We start from the raw sequence: 20,870 nt of genomic DNA, 5'->3' as shown, positions 1-20,870 counted from the left end.
TGTTTTTATTGAGTATTTTTATATATTCATTCTGGGTTGTTCTAACTATCCTCTAAAAAAATGACCTAACTTGTTTTATTAGATTCTAGACCAGATTTAATCTAAATAACCAACACTGGTACATTTAGATTTAGACTACGTCTACATCTGTGACCATGGCTAGGCTCATTTAATTGGATTCTAGATTAGTAGATATCTAGATCTATCAGAATCTAAAATTTGATTTATATCTAGATCTAACAGATCTAAATTTATTTAAAAAAATGACAGCCTTATTTTTTGTTTCAAATTTTCAGAGACAACTACTTCAACTAGATAAAAGTGTTTTGATAGGAAAGCATAATCATAAGCATTTCTACACTATAAAAGGAGTTTTGAGTTCCATTTCAAAGAATAAAACAGACCTACACTTGAAAATAAGTCAAAAATGTTTTTTTCAAAGTCAAACGTTTCGTAGTTCTCAAAATAAATGTCCAAGTAGATCCAGTTGGGGCTGGAGTAAATCATTTTGTTTTGCTAATTTTGGCCAATTTCTGAAAAGGCATTTTTGCACAGAAAACCTTTTAGATTTAAATGTAAAAAATGTGGTTCATGACGTAATAATATATTCAAACAAAAATGAATCGTTTTTTAAGATTTTGTCCTACGCTGGTGTATTTCAAATGATTCTTTGGGGATATCTTTCTTTCTTTGCTGTTCAGGATCTCAGAGTTGCACCTTTGAAAGATACCAGTAATTTACCTTTATGGAAAAGACTGCTTTATAAGGAAGGACAATACAAAAATGCAATTAGTGTTTTGAGCCTAGCAGTTGGTAAATAGATTTCTACATTTGAACTAAAATTAAATTTAGAAACCAGATAATAAAGAGATTTTGTGTTTTAAAAGAAAGGACAAAAAAAGGGAGGTCAATTATAATTGTATCAGACTACCAAGTATGTTACACTCACCAAATTGCAAACACAGTTGCCCTGAGTCGCTCCTATAATTATAATTTAGACCCCATACAGCTTATATATGGATAACATTTAAAAGCTGTTTTTTTTTAGTTTATACATCAAGTATATATGGATACGTATCAGATGTGCATGCACTATGCATACAAAACTAAGGCACATGTATGCATAGTCTTAGAAGACCATTTATACCTATGAACTCTAAGTCTATAGTACTACACCTGTAGTGACTGTAGTATACACTCAAAGACTTTCAAGTCTTGTTTAAAAAATGGAATGGTACATAAAATATGTCAATTGTTACTACTTAGACTACCAATTATGTTACACTCAACAAATTACATACTATTTACACAGTTGTTCATATAATTTAGACTTCATACAACTTTTAAATAACATGAGCTGCCTTATAATTCTTTGTTTATACATCATGTATGTGTTTTTGTGTAATACATCATATGTGCATATACTATAGATGCATACAAAACAAGCACACATGCTCTCAGAAAAGCATTTTTTATTCCACCATAGAACATTGTCGACATTGACAAAGTACCTGTAAAGATTTTCAAGTCTCTTTTAAAAAATGGTACTTAAAATATATGCATTATATTTATTATATCAAAAAAAAAAAAGAATCCTTTTAGACTTTTATAGAACTGGAATTATAAAAAGACTTTGAAACAAAATTTTTATTACTTCAAACAAGGTGCTGACTTCACTGACTTTGAATTTTAGATAGTATTTAACATAAGTACCGGTATATCATAGGCTTTTGGATAAAAAAAAAATTATATTTTTCTTGTTTTGAAAATGATAATGTATGTGCATCATAGTAGTCAATATGAATATATGTGAAACAAATGTTGAATGTAAGAACATAGTTTACAGAATTCAATTCCTAACTCTCTTGTTTTAAAATTATTGTGTACCTAACTTATTAATTTGTACTAGTAATAATAAATACATTTTGATTAAAATATGCTAGCTGTTTAAATTCTTAGACTGTGTACTCATTTCACATTATATGTTCCTATAAAAATATTAACAATTATTGTTCTTTCGACAGGATGTGCTATTCTTTTCATCTCATTAAGCTACCCACGAAGAGCCATCAAAAGTTTATGGTTACTTAAAGGTGGACAAGAGGTGAAGATAACAACATTTAGCCCATTTGGAAAGGAAAATACCTTCATTAAACCCATCCTACATATTAACTGCTTGGAAGCAAGAACTGGAGCTGGTCCATACATTCCACTTCAGATAAAAGACAAATATTTTTTTTTTCTTTTGGACAAAAAAGGACAATTTCATAATACAAATTTATTTGATTTTTTAATTGGCATAAAAAGAAAGATTTAGTCATTAAGACAGCATTTTTTTAAAATGTTAACTGTGTATTAGTATTATTGTTTTACTGCTGATTTGATTCTGATAAATGTCTGAACAAAAATAAAATTGTATACATTTTAAAAAAAATAAATATGTCACTGTTGTTCAATGTTAAATTTTGTTGAAAGTTGCCAAGTTTAAAAAAAAAAAAAAAATGAAAACATGTTATCTAAAGTACTATTATAATTACTTACAGAAAACTGTTGTATCTGTAACTCTATTTCAAAGTTTAGGTGTTAAGATATAGGGCATTAGTAGGGGTAGATGGTTATATAGAGACTAACAACTTTGATAAGTGATTGGATTAAAAAAATAACCTTTTACAACCTGTTTGGTAAAAAGTTTGTAGGTTATTTCTATGACACCCAATCTGTGATCAAGCTGAAAATGTGCGCAATTATTTTTTACCTGACAACACAAAAAATCAATAATAAAAAAATTAAACAATTAGCTAATGGTAATTATTTTGTTTGAGATCTTGAACAAGGAAAAGAAGAAATACTTAACTGAAGTAGTGATATTTGCTGAATTAGTCCCCTGTTATTAGTCATTGTCCGAGTCTTAGTGAACATTGTGAAATACGAGACTATAGAAAAAATAAATTACTATATATAATTTTCTGTGTTATAAGAACTTCACTAGAAGAGTGGTTACAGTGTCAGCTTAAGCCATGAGTTTGAATTCAGGTCTCCCCCCACCCCCTTTTTTTTTAAAATTATTATTTTTTTAATTGTTAGTCTAGATATATTACAAATTTAATTTCATAATAGGTATTTTTTATTTTATTCTTGTTAAAAAGTGATTTCTACAGACAATGGCTCTGGATCAGTGAAGCACATGAAATACTGCACTTTTTTTTTTCAATTTTGTAGATTCAAGATAATGACTGAAATAGTAATTCTTACTTTCATTTTTATATCTCTTAAAATTCAAACTGCATATACCATGCATTGTAAACATTATGTTTATAGTTTAATAATCTGCACTGCCTAAAAATGTAGGCTTATCTATGAGGAACATTTTGTTGACTGATGGTATCCAAAAAGCTTTGAAGATTTTCTGATCTAACTCTTTAAACCAAAGACTAAATTGTGCATTATATTTGAGTGAAATAGTCTACAGAAGCATTTTTCTTTAATATTAGCTGATTCAGCAACAATACATTTACTTTTAGCATTCTGAATACATTGAAGTTTTCCTAAAGGTCTTGTATTTATAATACCAAAGTAGGTGTTAGTATACAGTTAAAGCAATACTTGACACCACTTCAGACCATAAAGACTAACTTGACACCATACTTAAGTCAGAAAATATTAGTTCATGAACCATTTCTTTTATTTTGACATTTATTACAGTTCACATTTCTCAAGCTGATAACACAAACATTGGCATCATTTAAATAGCATCAGGAAATATAAAAAAAAATAAACACAAAATAAATAAAGTATCTGTAGTCTTCAAAGGACTATCCTGTATATCACTAATTCATGATTAGAAATGGTACATTAAACAAGGTATATATATATATAAATAAAACAAAATGACTTCCTCATGTCAGATAGTCATTGTACACGGGAACAGTTGACAATGACTGGAATAATCACAAATGAAATGAGTGTTATGACAAGTAAAAACAATGGGTTGGTGGTGTTATGTACACTGCTTTTGTACACCCAGATAGTCTGTTTCTTAAATGGAAAATAAGAGGAGTTAAGTTTCAATTTAAAAAGATAATGGTCTCTCCACAATTAAGTTCTAGTAGGACTAGGAATTATAATCATACATTTCTGTAAAAGACTATAACTAATATATATTAAAGTTATTCAATGTTACATTTTTGCATAATAAACACACACAAAAAAACTACATTTCTTTCCTATTGCATTTAATAATTGTTTTGTTTTAACAAAAATACACACAAAAAAATATTTACAGGCAAAATTAATATTTTTAGTTTTAACAAACATCTTGGAAGAAAAAAAAAACACCACCATATAGCCCATAAATGTTTAAACTGGAAGGTATGATGATAAATAATTTATGTCATATTCACATTATGTATATAACAAAGATTTATAAAAGGCAGGTGAACATCCATCAACGTTTTACTTCATTCACTTAGCAATTTGTCACCAATGGAAACTCGCAATAAAGTAAAATCTTGCCCACAAATACAATGAGAATGAGTGTTTTTATCAAATGCAATCGACATGGCATAATAGAGGAAGAATTCAGTCCCACATTCTGCAGACATACAGCACAAACATTTTCTCAAACAAACTTGCAATTTTTAAAAAATTTGTTCAATGACAAAGCTACTTTTAATATTCACATAATTTACAAACCAAAAACAAGATCCTTATAGAGACTAGACAAAGCTAAAAGAGCCATCCATATTTCTCCTACAAAGATAAAAAATGTATGTTCAGTTATCTCAAACAAAAATGGCTAATTTATGCTATGTCCAAGCTTTATAAAGATGATGTCATTGACAATAATTGAAAAGACTAACATGATGAATAATGAATATTACAGATGTAATGTTTGATGAATAGATCAATGACCTAACAATGGGTAATAGCAAGTCTTAAAACAGACTGCTTCACAACCATCATATCAGCATACCTTTATCGCAACGTAATGCTCTAAATTAAGAAATATACATTTAAATTAAGACAAATGCATTTTGGAGATGGAGAGGGGGAGGAATTTTATTTCTATAAGAAATGAGTCTTGATAAATCACTAAGTTAAAGCATCTCATACAGGACGATTTGTCTTAAGTGTCAAAGACTCATTAATAAAAAAAAAAAAAAAAAAAAAAAAGCCACTTTTTACATTTATTTGTGGCCTTAAATAAAAAAACAACAACATATCATTCAACAAATCACTCATACAAAGACCCCTGAGAATCATGATGCACCAATCCATAAATTTTCTTGCAGAAAACCTATAATTTTCCGTCTATGTGTTTTATCCATTCCCCCAGGATAGCGAAATTTGCCAATGTCTTTGCCATTGCACCTTTGCAGGTAATCCTGATTAAGAAAATAAAAACCAAAAAAAAATTATTTATTTATTTCTAGTTATAACCAGAATGTAACATTAATAAATTTAAAGCTTTAATCTGACAATAATAAGTTTAAAAAGTAGTTATTTCATTTATTATGTAATAAGCAATTTTAAAAATACATTAATACAAATATATTAAAACTCCCCAATGAAATAAAAGCAGAGGAAGCATGTCAATAACTTTGAAATTAAAATTAAAGCTAAATATTCTTCACTGACAAAATCTAAACTACAGATGAACTTACTTTAATTATACAAGTCTTTATGGTAATGTAATTAGCTGGTGACATGCCCATTGAGTTGCATAGCTGAAACATTAAAGAAGAGACATTTCATTCAATGTTGATATATTAATAAAGATTATGTCATGTTGAATTAATACACTTTAAAAAAAAAAAAACAACTTAACCTTGAAAAGTTATTATCATCTGAACAAATTAGAAAATACCAACTGCTATTGAAATAATTTCACAGGACTGACAAAATTAGAAAGAATAGTACATTCTTCTCTAGTTTAACTTGAAAAGTCTTGTCCTTGCTTTTCTAATCACTTGTTTCTGCTGTTCTTCATAAATTATTTTAGGTTTTAACTCAATAGAATACTAAGCCCATACCTAAGCAGCATCTCTCAAAATACTAAGCAAAGAAAGGTAACTCCAAAATAGAAATAGATTGACTTTACAAAATATATTTTAAAAAACATCAAACAACATCTAATAATAACCAAAATTACTTCTAAAAAAAGAGAAATGGATGGCCTTTAAAATGATGTATAATTTGAATAGGTTTAACAAGATTAAAACAATAAAAACAACAAAAACAACCCAAAGACCAGTAATGTTTATAAGTAGGAATTTAGTGTAGGCCTAGACAATATAAACATTAGGCTTATAGATCAAATCTGTAGATGTCTTGAGTATTTACTGACTTTCACTGGGTGCCAGTGAGGCCCTTGTTGCCTGAACATGGCATCATGATGATGTGATAGTCGCTGCATGTGTCTCAGATTTCATTACTTCTAGCATGAAAAAGTAAAAGTAATCTAACAATTGTCCAAACCAACGTTGTGCACACCCCCAACTAGATCTATTTCATCAAAAGTTTTCATGTGGTCAAAAAAAAAAAACTGGTCAAAATATATATATCAGCTGAAGTTGAAGATTCATTGATGCTAAGTCCAGCAGAGAATAGTCTAGATCTAGACTAGATCTAATGTTTACTTCACTCTCTCTCAGAATCGGACTAGATCTAGATCTAAGTCTAAATGTAGCGCTAAATTCTCATGATCAATGTCTTTATCAATTTCAAGTTTATTATTACAGACCTGCCTACCAAAAAAAGTCCAAATGCGTAACACTTACGGTCAAAATGCGTATTTTGGCACCAGAATGCGTAACACTTACGTGATCCTCTATTTTGTCATATATATATATATATATATATATATATATATATAATATTAGATGTCATGATTAGATCTACAATCTAAATCTAGATCAATAGAGATGATATCTAGACTAGATCTGGATCTATGTCTATATAATGAATATAATCTACTCTAGATCTGGGCAGATCCAAACTTTCGTAGGCCTACCTTCATACTTGATCTATTCTATACTAAGACTAAGAATCTAGTCTTGATCTAGACTAGATGGTAGTAGATGTTATCGATCTAGATCTAGTCAATCTAAATTCTAAATCATACTAGATCTAGATCTATAACTAGTTTGTAGGGTAATGTAGAGAATCATAACGTAATGACTAGCTAGACTCGAGCTAGATTAGCTAGATCTATTCCTGTATAACAAGTTATCTGGATTCTAGATATAGAATCCAGATCTAGATCTAGACTAGATATCTACAATGTCACTCAATGTGTTTTGAATCGATAGCTCTTCAATTTTTTATTCTATACAAATGAATACGAGAATCAGGAATGCACCAACATAATTAATTTCTACTCATGAACTTACAAAAAAAAAGTCATGTTGGTGTATCTGCTAACTGATGGTACCAACCTGGTACCAGCCCGCCACTCCCTCACTCACGCGTTCTTCGTTTCTAGACATCTAATTGCTATTAAGTACCAATCAACGTATACATCTGGGCACATTGTGTTCACCCCACCTTTTCTGTTTCGCCCCTCTCCCCACAGGTGGGCTTAGCGTGACCTCCGTGACCGCTTGTAAGCTAGTCTAGAGAGGAGAAAAAAAAAAGCATACGAAATGCGTAACACGACAGGTTAAATGCGTATATGCGTACTGGCGGTCATTTTTGGGAGATTTTGCGTAACGAATATGCATTTTGCGTAACGGTAGGCAGGTCTGTTATTAGCCGTCTTTAATGTATTATTTGCGATAATCGGTCTAAAAATTGAAAGGTCATTGAGAAAATGGCTGCCTGCGCAGCTAAGGAAAATAAATTAAAAAATCACAGAACTATGAAGGCCCATAGAAATGGAAGCGAAAGACATAAAAACATCCATTTTTTTTAACGAAACGATCTATATTTCTACTTTTTAAAAAACCCAGGCAGCTCAAAATAACACCATGCCTCGCGCAGGAAAACAAGAGCTACGCAAGCCATGCGGTGTGTGTGCTGTGGCGGGTGAATTTGGTCGCATTAGTAGCTATTGGGCTAAGTGGCCAATGTCAGATGCACACTATTTCATTAGACATATTGACTTAAAGCCTTTTGGTAATTAAGGTCATAACTTTTATCATGGACAGCTCTATAAAATCATGATGCAATCAAATGACATGTTAACAAATATTCAAACCAAATGGATCTCTCTTCAAAGACTACCATTTTACTAGATTGTATACACAAGTGAAAGAGGTGCAACTATTTTTTGTCATTTCAAGTGCTCAAAATTTAGAATCAATATTTTTCTTCAAATTTCAACATATACCATTTAGACAGAGTTACTAATCTTGGATTTATGTTAATGTCTTGAGATGACCAGAATGATACCAACACCCCCTGGTAAGTTTTAAAAAAAAAGAAATTTATTTTTTTGCTAGCTCTTTTTTCTTGGGCGTACATTGGAAAACAAATTTACTGACCTAAATTGAAAAAAAAATTTTTACCAGTGTGACAAGTAGATGGTTTAAAAAGAAAAATGTTTTAAACTTGTGCAGCAAGTTGTTTTCTATTACATTTAATTGAATTAGATTAAATCCACAAAAATTAGCTATCTGTTTATTATATGACTGTCTAAATTGACATGACGTTTTAATGGCACAAAGTTTCATGCCATGCATTAATAAAAATGTTTTTAAGGTCCATAACAAAATATTCTTACTACGGATATATATTGCTAATAAATTATATTTTAGACTAAAGTTAGTAGTTATAAAAACGCTAAGGTTTTATTGAAATTATAACAATTACCTTTTTTTCATTCTCAGATATTAGTTCAAACCCTGGCATGCTGTTGTTTACTTCTTTGCGAGCTTCTACTGTGCCTTCATCACCTTTTCCTGGAGCTTTTTCTGCGTTTTCTTCTGAAGATGTATCCATTTTTTCTAATTTTCCTCTAAAAAATAAAATCCAAAGTTTGAACTTTTATGAAATACTGGATATCAAAGTAAAGAAATATGAATTAAATTATGTAATCTGTTAATAAAAAAAAAACAACAAGCCAATAAAAAATAATAAGTCAACATTATTTTGTATAAACAATCAGAATGCGTGACTTTGAAGAGTGATTGCTAATTGGAGCATGAAAGGTAGTGTATAATGAAGTAAAAGGTAAATGAGCACTGCATTGCCAGTTCCAAATAATTGTAGCAATGTCACTCCTCCTTTCACAATTTGCAAAATAGCATTTTAAAGAAACTTCATGCATCAATAGAACCATATATTGATTATAGTTTTAATTCATGTTAATGATGCAACTAAAATAAAGGAAGAGTTATCGTCCTAACTGGAGCAAGCGTTCTGTGGGTATCAGTCATCAAAAATATCCTACTGCTAACTTAGAAATGATTTGTAGCCTACCCAGTTTAGAACAAGTACCTAAATATCACTTAGATTCTGTGACAACTAGAAATTGAATTGTAACATTTAGTTTGATTTATTGCTTGCTTTTAAAATGGCTTGGATATATATTTTGCATTCAGGGACTAGATCAAATAATAAGTTTAGCTATTTACTATTTCATACACTGTGTTTTAAAATTATAAAACTGACTAAAGAAACTTACTCTGCTTTTTTTGAGACTTGTGAGTTCCTCTTTGGCGTTGAAGAGGTCACCTAAATGAATAAACAAAGCAACAGCTTGATACACAAACACAACGGGTACATATGTTACTAAATGAAACTCTACAACATGTATGAACCATGTCACCAGTCTCAAAATGTTTTCAACAAAAAGTGCTCTCAATTTATAATTATATTTCTTATCCTTTGAAAATGGCATGCGAAAATAAAGCAAGAAAGAAACAAGCATTAATGCCTTCAAGGTCAAAAAAACTAAAATTATAAAGCTCGCAATGGAAAAATAAAATTATAAAAATTTTAGACAGAACATAAAACAGCAAAATAATAAAATAAAAAAAATCATCAAAAAGAAAAAAAAAGCTTTAATGTTGATAATGAATCCCTTCCATTTCAGATGTGTATGTTAAAAAAAAACAAAAAAAAAACAACAGCTGCTTACGTAAAGAAAATAGAAAGAAAAACAATTTTGAATAAGACAATTCTGTCCCTCAGAGCCCCAATTCAACACTTTATGCCACATATTAAATGATGTTAATAAACATTATAATAGCTTATCAACTAATGGAGGCAGTTCCAATAATTTAAGACATCATTGATAAATGCTTTGTGAACAACATCAACTAAGTCATTGTGTACATTCTTTGAACTCTAACGACTGATTACCAAATGAACATTTTGTTTTAATTTAAATAAAACATTTCAAGACTATTTTTGCTCAACTAAATTTGAAAAAAAAATTTAAAAAATTATGAATACATCATGGGATGAAATATTGAAATTCTTTTCAATTCTACTTGTAATATTCAGTTAATAGTGACTTTTTATTTGTGAAAATAAAACTAACAAAAAAATAAGTTTGCCTACAATTAAGCATGAAATCTAACTACATGCCATAAAAAACTAAGCTCAGGATGATCTTTAAAAACTAAAATGTGATTAATATTCTACTAAATGGAAACTTCCTATTGATTACAACAGTTACATGTTTACAGATGTCTACCAAGTAAATATATGATCAGTATTACAATGCTTACATGCAGGTTAAGACAATCATTAGTCATTGTCATTAGCATGTACAAGTAATTGTTAACATGTATAATTTTTTTTATCTTCTTTGGAAAAAACAATCATTTAATCATGCATACAAAAAGGACTTAAGTTAATGTTAGCTTTAATTAAATTTTGTTTTAGTTGACAACATCCTCATTCAACAGCATAGACTCTAGAAACATCTAGTAAAATTATTAAGATCATTTGGCACTAAGATGAAGCTAAGCACATACAAAAGAACTGATAGAGGAGACATGGTTCATACACACTTTTCCCAATGCATTTGAAATATGTCTTTGTTTGGTAATTGTGTCATTGGTTGTTTTTGAAAAAGTACCTACAATTATTAATGCTTATTCCTTTATAGAAGTCAAAATCAAGTGAGTATTGGGGCTCCAGACAGATTGCAATAAAAATTTTTAACTTACGATTTCTCGGTCTTAGCAACTGAGCTGCGAAGATTGCACTCACCATCTTTTTCTTAGTCTCTTTTCTTTTTTCTCTCTTAAATTTTTCTTCTTCAAAAACATCTTCCTCTGTTGATTAAAAAAAAAGTGATTATTCACTAATGATTATCCAAAGAAAACTATGTACACGATGCAAATAATCTATTTTGAACTGTTGCAGAAAATACCCAATGAGATTTTCAGACATTGGTAACAAGGTGAATACATGAATATGTCAAACATTTTTGTTTTAAGTGAACAGAAAAATTCATGTGATACTATGTTACACAGCTTAAATGAATTATTCCAAATTGAACTTGTTTTATAAGGCCTGAAAGAAATAGCATTTTTGATGGTTTCACCATATCAGATAATAAAGGGGAAAAAAAAGTTGTTAAAAAATTTATCTAATTAGAAATTTTATCAAGACTTTGAACATCTTCATTTTAATTATTATTAATCAATTGTCTTTTCAATGAAAAGCAATTTCATACTCTAAATACCATACCAAAGATGAACAAGAATACTAACAATGTTAGTGAGCTAACAAATGTGAAACATTGATTTTCAGAATTATATCTTTTTAAATAGAGTCTAGACTTACTTCAACTAAACTAATGCTAAATTATTAAAAATAAATATTTTAAAAAAATATGCACCATCAAGTTTTGTTAAACCATTTTTCCTCAAACGTATCAACTCTTTGATTCTTGCTTTAATTTCTTTTTCTCCTGAAATTAAAACCAAATTAAATTAAAGTAATTGATATTAAAATGTGGTCGAAAGTTGTTTAATTCAGGAAATTTATAATAAAAAGTATGTTAAAAAAAACAAGGTATTTTATTGCTAAAATAAATTTAGCCTAAAGAAAAATGAGACATTTTTGTTTTTGGTAAATTGTTTATAGATTTAAAAAAATTACTTTTGATGTTACTAAAGAGCATTTGATGTTCAGCTCGAGTATGGAACTGAGAGAAAGGTTTCAACCTCTCTTGTAGTTCTCTGAAAATTAAAGGGAAAGCATAACTGTTAACTATTGTAACAACTAGTATTAGTAAACAAAAAAGCATTTGTATGATATATGTATAGTGAGAAATTGTGTACAGCATTCAACCAACCTTCCAGTTTTTCCAAATTTCTTTTTGGAGTGGGGAGTTTTGGCAGATTTTGAAATTGCAGGAACACCAGCTGCTATCAACCCATATTCACCTGCTAATCTTTTACGTCGCTCTCGCTCCTGGAGGCGTAGTCTATACTTGCAGATCTGAGCTAGCTTAATTGCTGTCAATAACCAAATGATACGCAATGCACTGAATTCTAAGAGACAGGTTATTGGTGAAAATAGATTTATCACTAATAAAAAAAAGTAGCTGTATATAATAATTTGTTTAATTTTTACAACATGAAGAAATATGAGGAGTGCAGAAATTACCTATGTCTGTTTCATCATCATCATGATTAATTGAAAGACTGCTGACTAGTGTTTCAGCATCATTGTCATATTCCTAGCAATACAAATTGAAAGTAATTAATAATGCCAAATACAATTGAGAAAAAAACAACTCTAAATCCTATTCCTAACAATAAACTGTAGAGCTCACCCTTTCAAAATCATCTCTAAATGGCATGTAACCTAATTCCTGTTGTTGCTGCACTCCTACATCTAGAGGAGTAATAGGAATGGTTAAACTGGGGGACAGTGGACCTGCTAGGGCTGTAAATGAAAGGAAAGATTTGTCATCAAATATTATCGAATGATAATCTACTAAGAAGTTTTCATTCATAAGAATTAGGCCAGACATGCCTACCAAAAAAAGTCCAAATGCGTAACGCTGATGGTCAAAATGCGTATTTTGGCACCAGAATGCGTAACACTTACGCGATCCACTATTTTGTCATATATATATATATATATAATATTAATAATATTAGATTTCGATGTCATGATTAGATCTACAATCTAAATCTAGATCAATACGACAATACAATAGAGATGATATCTAGACTAGATCTGGACATATGTCTATATAATTTATAATGAATATAATCTACTAATCTACTTTAGATCTGGGCTCAAGTGTTACCGATGCCGTGGATCTATTCCTGTATAACAAGTTATCTAGATTCTAGATCTAGAATCCAGATCTAGATCTAGACTTGATATCTACAATGTCACTCAATGTGTTTTGAATCGATAGCACTTCGATATTTTTTTCTATACAAATGAATACGGGAATCAGGGATTCAACATAATTAATTTCTACTAATGAACTTACAAAAAAAAAAAAAAAAAAAAAAAAAAAAAAAAAAAAAAAAAAAAGTCACGTTGGTCACCGTTTGTATCAGCTAACTGACGGTACCAACCCGCCACTCCCTCACTCTTGCGTTCTTCATTTCTAGACTAAATCTAATTGCTTTTAAGAACCAATCAACGTATAGATCTGGACACAATGTGTTCCCCCACCTTTTCTGTCCCCCCCCCCCAACAGGACGGCTTAGCGTGACCTCCGTGACCGCTCGTAAGCTAGTCAAGAGAGGGGGGAAAAAAGGATACGAAATGCGTAACGCGACGGGTTAAATGCGTATTTGCATACTGACTGTCATTTTTGGGAGATTTTGCGTAACGAATACGCATTTTGCGTAACGGTAGGCAGGTCTGAATTAGGCTATTGACCTAAAAAATTTAAGAACTATATGAATCATTTAAATACAGGCATCCAGTGGTGTAACATCCATGGTGTGAAAGGTTTCAATGAACCAAGGCCCATGACGAATAGGGGACCACAAAGGTACTTAAAAAAAAATTATTATTGACTGTAAGAATTTAAAGGTATCAAATCCTTGTATAATTTTCTTTGTGTTATTATATTTCTAACACAAATATAGAAAAAAAAAAAAAAAAAAAGGACGTAACAAATGAATGTAAATGCAATGATAACTATTGAAATTTATTTCTGCTTGAGAACAATTTCTGTGTCGAGCGGCGCTGGAGGATCTAAGTCTAAGTAAGCGTCTAAGAAGTGTATTAAATGTAATGAGTCCATTACTTTTAGAAAGTAGTATCGACAAAAGAATGTTGTTTTTTTTAATGCACCAATGCATCACTGATGGATGGATTTGTTTTTGCTTTACTCAATATAGGAGAGGGGGACAACAATCATAGAATTCTTGAACCCGGGCCCACAGGTACCTTGCTACGCCACTGCAGGGATCTCTTTAAATACATATGACATTTATTGTAAAACAGTAAACTAGAAATGCTTTTCAATAATAACAATTGAATTGTTACAAGATTATATTTATTACAATATTTTTCTCTTTTTTTTTTGTTCATCAAAATTACTTAGTGAAGGCACATTATAGGCTTCTGACTGAGAATAGTCCCTTAGACCCGCTCCATCACAAGTCTTACAGAGTAATTCCAGTTAAATTGAAAACATGCTAAAATTGATTGACTCTCCAATTCTGATAGCTTATTACAAGTAGCAATATGACATGTAAATGTTTGTAAAATGTTTTACGTTTCCGATATTCCTTAAAGCTGACTTAAGCATTGTTACTAAGTACTGATTCATTTTAATAAGGAATTTGTTTTAGTCATGTCTCTTTTTAATCATTTTCAAATGAGGGTGATGAGGGATTATGTAAAGCCTTTCTATTAGAAACATGCTAAAAATGGTGTAATTGTCTTAGTTGACTCTCAAATATTCTAATAGCTTATTACAAGTTGAAATATAACAGCACATGACATATAAATGTTTGTATGTAAAATGTTTTGTATTACATGTTTCAGATGTTCCTTTAGGCTAATTAATAAATCATAATCTTGGTTTTGCTAATATTTTTAAAATAACTCAACCGCCCTTGTTCACCAATGTTAAAATTAATATTCTTACAGACTTAAGGTGCTATACACCACACCAACAAGAGAACAATTTACTCACAATATATTTATTGCATCCACACACACACACACACTACTAATCTATTACAATTAAGACTATTTTGGTTCCACTGGTAAAATACGGTCAGCTTCCATAGGCATTCAGTATAATGAAAGGAAATCAACTCAAAACCAACCAAAGTCTAATAGTATGCATGATTTTTTTTTTTTTTGAATTACAACAAGATGAGACAGCATGAAAGTTAATAGATATTCAACAACAACAAACAAAAAAAAAAAAAAAAACAAACTTTTTTAGAAATGAAAAAAAAAACAACAAAAAACAATACAATGATAGAAGAAAAAAAAATACCTCCAGTAGCACTGGTATGATCAGTAATGCTGGGTCTGGGAACTTCCTCAAGAGTAGCTGAAATTTAAAATATATTCTTGAAAATTAAATCTATAACCACACCTAACCCCACAACATGTAGTCCATTTACAGAATAAAAAGTGTCAGTTCATTTTGAAATATGAAAAAAAGATCACTAAACGAAGATTGTATACTCTGTTAAAACTTACCATCTCCAACCACACCATTGATATAGAAACGTCTATAATGATCTTCACATTCTGAAGTGGTTCTACTTTCTAAATGAGCAGCAGCTCCATTCCTTAAAAATAAAATTATCAATTAAGAAAATAATGATAAACTACAAATTATCTGCAACCACAATCAATTAATGTTAGTCTTGGAAAATTATTGTATTTCTAGAATACTTGATGAAGCATACATAATATGAATAGCTTTAAATGACCCAGAAATTTTAAAAGATGAGCCTTACCAATTCCCAAAGCCGTATTGCTCAACAGCATCAAGTAGCATATTCTCTTCAGCAAGTGACCATCTTTCTGAATCTTCAAAAATGCAAGGACCTTGATCATTCTGAAATTTAGTTTTAAAATACTTATTTCAATCAAGTCTACGAAATAATAATCTTTACTGCTGCAACATTAAACAACTGTAAAAAAAATTATTTAAAAATGAAGAAAACAATTTCAACTAACGTATAAAAAAAAGGAAAAGGCTTTTCAAAAGTTTTGGGACTTCTGTCTATTAATTACAACAGCCTTAGCAACAACTAACTCCATCTAATACAAATATGAAAGATAACATAAAATTTTGTAAAAGTTAGCATACAATGGCTTATTTATAGCCAATGCCAATACTGATGAATCAATATAATATTATGCAGTAGTGTTTTAGAATTTGGTATTTACAATAAAAATAAATATCTTGCTATGCTTAGAAACTTAAATGTATATTATATATGTATATATATATCCTAAATTCTAACACCATAATATATTTAGTTCTAGACATAGTTTGGCTACAAACTAATTTCTTGCACATATGCTTTATAAACTTACAATGCATGGCCATGTGGATCTATTCTATAATAAACAAAACAATACCACAGGTCTTTAAGTGTTGCAGTAGATGAAGTAGACTACAACTTTATATATCTTATCTTATAGATCTTATCTATCTTATAAATGGTCAAGTGGCAAAGTAGTATTGTAGATTTAGGTGTGACAAAGTTTAAAAATATTTTTTTATAAATTAAAAAAAAAATTATTAAAAGAACTTATTGAATGACAGATCTATAACAATAGGATATGGGATATCTAATTAATAGATAAAATGAGTCCTTGTAAACTAAAGTCTAAAGACTACACAAATAAAAGTGGCTGCTATTAATAGTATTTATCATATAAAATTATAACCTACCTAGATAAAGTAAATAAAGTTAGATTTAAAACTCATAGATTCTAAATCTAAATCTAAAAAAAAAAAAAAAAGAGATCTATGTTTTACATTTTAAAATCTAATTAAATCTTATTCTAGATTTAGATTTTATTTATAGATCTAGTTACAATCTAGTAGGTCCAAGTATTTAGATCTAGTTAATTCTAGTAGGCTACTATTATAACACTATATAACTTAGTATAACTATAATTATTTTACTACTAGTATAAGTATAAATTATATAGAATATAGATTATAATAAATATATTATATAGTCAATATACTAATATATTAAGTTTAGACTCAATATACAATATAGAGAATTAGAGTAATTACTAAATTAGAGAAATAAAATCTAATATTAAATTAATAAAATGTTTAAAATCTAATAATCATTATTTATAATTATAAGGTATGCTACTGAACTGATTTGTTTATGTCTGCCGGCGCTAAAATTAGCATCAGCACATGACATAGAAAATAGAAATAGACCAAAGATTCAGAAAAGACAAGACATTCATAAGTGATTATTTACCTTGATAGCAAAAGAATGTTCACGTCTATGGGTGGCTATTTCTGCACCTAATGAAAAGCACTGCAAAGATTTTGTAGATCAATCGTTATCCAAAAATACAATCGATAAGTTAAAGGACATTATAATTAAAATCCGATTATGTAACATAATAGTGACATGTAGATCTAGACTTAATCTATAGTAGGTGAAGATTGACCTAGATCTATAATAATCTATATTTAAGTCCAAAATGGCCTATACATGCTGATGACGTCACACTTGCCTGTAAACAAAGGTCAAAGTCGGCACATTCAGTGCATCGTAAGCGGTGTCCGAATATCTCATTTTGACAATAATTGCATCTAATCCTTGCCATTACTCAATACATAATCTTTCATTATTGCTCATACATTAAGCCAAAACTAGAAGCATAAATAAATATAAACATTTGAACGTTTTATAATGCAGACAGCACGACGGCGTTTCTTCAGTAATGGTCTTCTTCTACGCTCGTACTTGACGTCATTCCCATAATGCATTGCAATAAACTAGGTCTATCCGGTGAACATAACGCTGGGCTGCAAGTTTCTCCAATCGCTCAATGTAGATCTACAAGTCACCTAGTCTTGTAGACTAGTGCTGTTGTTTTTTTTTATTATTTTTTTTTAACACTAATATGTCTAAACCTGTTAGAACAAGTAGATCTATCTTCAGTGTGTAGTAGGCAGTAGGCCATGAATGTCAATTCATTTCGAGTCTTGATAGATCTATATTTTGTTATAAATTAAAGACTGTTAAGACAGTAGGCCTATATATAATATTATTTATATTAATATCAGTAATTTAAACTCAACCCAATCTCTAAATATTAGTAAATGGAGCTACATTGCCACAATTATTAATTTAATTATTTCAACATTAAAGTTATAACGTAGAGAACTTTAGAATTAAGATACTAGATCCATATGTTCTGGAGCTTCTTTATTAAAAAAAAAAAACAACTTAATAAGCTAGATCAGTAGGCCTACATGGGCGTAGGCGTAGATATGTGTGTGTGTGTGTGGGGGGGGGGGTTCGGGGGGAGGGGACCCAATTATATTATACATATATATATATATATATATATATATATATATATATATATATATATATATATATATATATATATATATATATATATATATATATATATACACATTTGTGAGTGTACCTAATTAATCTTTATAAGTTAGTGGGGGCTGCCGAACTGGTCACATTAAATGTTCGTAGGCCCCATTAACGTTGATTGGCCTCGCCTTACCTTTTATATAAGATCTAATAGTCACGCATTCCGAAATAATTGATTCGCTTATCCCCGTAAGCCTTAGTTCTGTCAGCTTCATTTATCTTTACACACTGAGAGATGTCTAGACCTGTAGGGGTCGAACGAATGTATGTGAACCATGGGCGTAGCCAGGATTGTTTTTCGGGGGGGGGGGGTTGGGGAGATTTTTTCCTCCCCCACCCCCCGCGAAATTTTCTTTTATATGTAGGCCTATGTATGTGTGTGTGTACATGATCTTTATTACATTCTGGCCCTTCATTCTTTCGGAAGACGTTTATTGTGCCCTAGAAAAGGTTCTTCCTGGAGTTAGTAGGAAAATTGTAGACTCCCGCCATTGTTAGCAAGGGTGTCTGGGGGAGCGCTAGCAGCTCCCCCAGCGCGGGGCGGAGCCCCGCCGCCAATCACTAATTCTGGTATTGAAAGCCAACAAAATGCATATTCTGAGGTATCTACTGTGCATTTTCCTGCTATTAAAAAGTTTTATTTCAAAAAACTAATTTGCTATTCTTACTGTCTTAGACCCTCCCGCGCCTTTCGGCGCTTTTGCCGTCAAGCTGTTTCCACAAAAATCTGTCACTGGTTATGTCTGAAGCATCTTCCCACCTGCTCTGAGGACCTCCATGAATGTGTGGCGCCAAGTTGTACTAGGATGTCATCGCAAATCTTATTATGCGTAACTCATTTTGTACGAGAACATGTCCCGCAAACCTCATGCGACGCTCTTTCACAATCTTACTAAGTGTCAACTCCTAGTTCGGCATAGGATTTCCTTGATTTAGACCCGATCTCTATAACTGACTCCTAAAATCCGTCTTAGCCATCTTTGTTGAGCCACATTTAGTGTTTTTCAATTTCGGCAGATGACTATTCACTGCACTTTATTAATGGAGCCCCGCCACTGGTCGAAATGTGTAACCTCTCTTGAATACGCTCTTGGAATTAGGTGACTGTAGTTTACTTTAGATTTTATATTGAAAAGGGAAGTTTTATCGCCAAAATCATCTGTTGGGGGTTTTAAACTAAAAAATCTCTTGAGTAGTTTTTTTTTTAATTCAAAACCCCATTTAGCTACTGTCATAGAACTTGGTAACTAGTTTGCTTTAGAATAATATTGAAGATAGAGGTTTTCCACCTCAAAACACTCTGTAGGGGGATTTTAAACTAAAACCATCTGGAGGGGTTTTAAACTTTAAAAAAAAGCCATCTGTAGGAGAGGGGTTTAAACTCAAAACCCCCATTTGGCTTGGCTACGCTCAAATAATTTTAGTGTGTAATTTGCTTTTTTTTAATATTGAAGAGGTATTTTTAGGGGGGGGGGGTTAAACTCAAAACCCTTTTGGCAACGCTCATAGCATTTTGAGTGCATAATTTGCTTTTTTTTTCATATTGAAGAGGTATTTTTAGCTTCAAACCCCACTGAAAAGGGGGGGGGGGGGGTTTAAACTCAAAACTGAGTCAAAACTTGTTTAGCTACGCCCAAAAACTGTTGAGTGCGTAATTTCCTTTTTTTTTTTTTATTGAAGAGGTATTTTTTAGCTTCAAACCCTACTGAAGATAGGGGGGGGGGTTAAACTCAAAACCCTTGGGCTACACTCTTAGAATTTTAAGTGTGTAATTTGCTTTTTTTTATATTGAAGAGGGGGTTAACCGTAAATTTTGGAGGGGGTTTTAAATCAAAATCTACATTAACTGTGCTCTTGGAATTTGGATATTGTCGTTTGCATTTTTTTTTTTGTTTTGTTTTATAGAAGAGGGAGATTTAACTGCAAAAAAAAAAAAAAAACTCTGGTAGGGGGTTTTAAACTCAAAATCCCCTGGAAGGGATTTTAAACTCAAAACCCCCTTGGCTCTGTGCTAGGGCAAGTGATGGTTTAGTATTAAAATCTTACCTAAAATAAACAATATCAAAGCAAAAAATCAGTCACTAAATTCCGATCTCCCCCTGGGGGGGGGGGGTTGACCCCAAAATCCCCCCCCCCCTGGCTACGCCCGTGATGTGAACATAGGCCTACTCGTGTGAATCTGAAACGGGACCGTGAACTTAAAAATGTGTCGGTTAAGTATTTCTTGATGTGATGAACATTGGATAGTTATGTTTACAGCAGACGGCTGCGATACACCTACTCATAGATGGATTGTCCTGTTTAATGTTATGTACGTTATATAATTGGGTTGGTCTGTTCGTCGCAATTTAAGATCCC

General features: G+C 30.9%; 1 protein-coding gene and 1 long non-coding RNA gene across 3 annotated transcripts; one reads left to right on the top strand and one right to left on the bottom strand.

The window, feature by feature from the left end:
- The first annotated feature begins 31 nt into the window (after positions 1-31).
- On the top strand, positions 32-2,158 carry LOC106052904 (uncharacterized). Its single transcript, XR_008777150.1, has 3 exons — positions 32-813; positions 1,487-1,544; positions 2,025-2,158. It is a non-coding gene; the product is annotated as an uncharacterized LOC106052904 (long non-coding RNA).
- A 1,506-nt stretch (positions 2,159-3,664) lies between these two features.
- On the bottom strand, positions 3,665-17,888 carry LOC106052902 (transcriptional adapter 2-beta-like). 2 transcript variants are annotated; one of them, XM_013208363.2, is made up of 15 exons: positions 17,629-17,888; positions 17,367-17,426; positions 15,867-15,967; positions 15,604-15,695; positions 15,395-15,451; positions 12,740-12,852; positions 12,571-12,643; positions 12,257-12,419; positions 12,061-12,140; positions 11,798-11,869; positions 11,164-11,228; positions 9,626-9,675; positions 8,812-8,956; positions 5,664-5,726; positions 3,665-5,384 (listed from the first exon to the last, which is right to left on the bottom strand). In XM_013208363.2, the coding sequence occupies exons 1-15, from the start codon at positions 17,719-17,721 to the stop codon at positions 5,259-5,261; spliced, it is 1,353 nt and encodes a 450-aa protein (XP_013063817.1). In that variant the 5' UTR covers positions 17,722-17,888; the 3' UTR covers positions 3,665-5,258. The 2 variants fall into 2 exon arrangements, 1 of the variants encoding a protein (XP_013063817.1); XR_008777149.1 differs by lacking the exon at positions 3,665-5,384 and having other exon boundaries at positions 11,121-11,228.
- Between the last annotated feature and the right edge of the window lie 2,982 nt (positions 17,889-20,870).

Source organism: Biomphalaria glabrata, chromosome 3 (assembly GCF_947242115.1).
Source record: "Biomphalaria glabrata chromosome 3, xgBioGlab47.1, whole genome shotgun sequence".
Lineage (NCBI taxonomy): Eukaryota > Metazoa > Mollusca > Gastropoda > Planorbidae > Biomphalaria > Biomphalaria glabrata.
The sequence above is the reverse complement of the archived record's forward strand: the minus strand, read 5'-3'. Positions and strand labels throughout refer to the sequence as shown.

Coding starts and splice junctions, on each gene's coding strand:
- LOC106052902 (XM_013208363.2), bottom strand. CDS start 17,721: ATGGCAAGGATTAGATGCAATTATTGTCAAAATGAGATATTCGGACAC. Junction 12,420..12,570: donor TGATGATGAAACAGACATAG/GTAATTTCTGCA, acceptor GGTTATTGACAG/CAATTAAGCTAGCTCAGATC. Junction 11,229..11,797: donor TGGTTTAACAAAACTTGATG/GTGCATATTTTT, acceptor TTTAATCAACAG/AGGAAGATGTTTTTGAAGAA.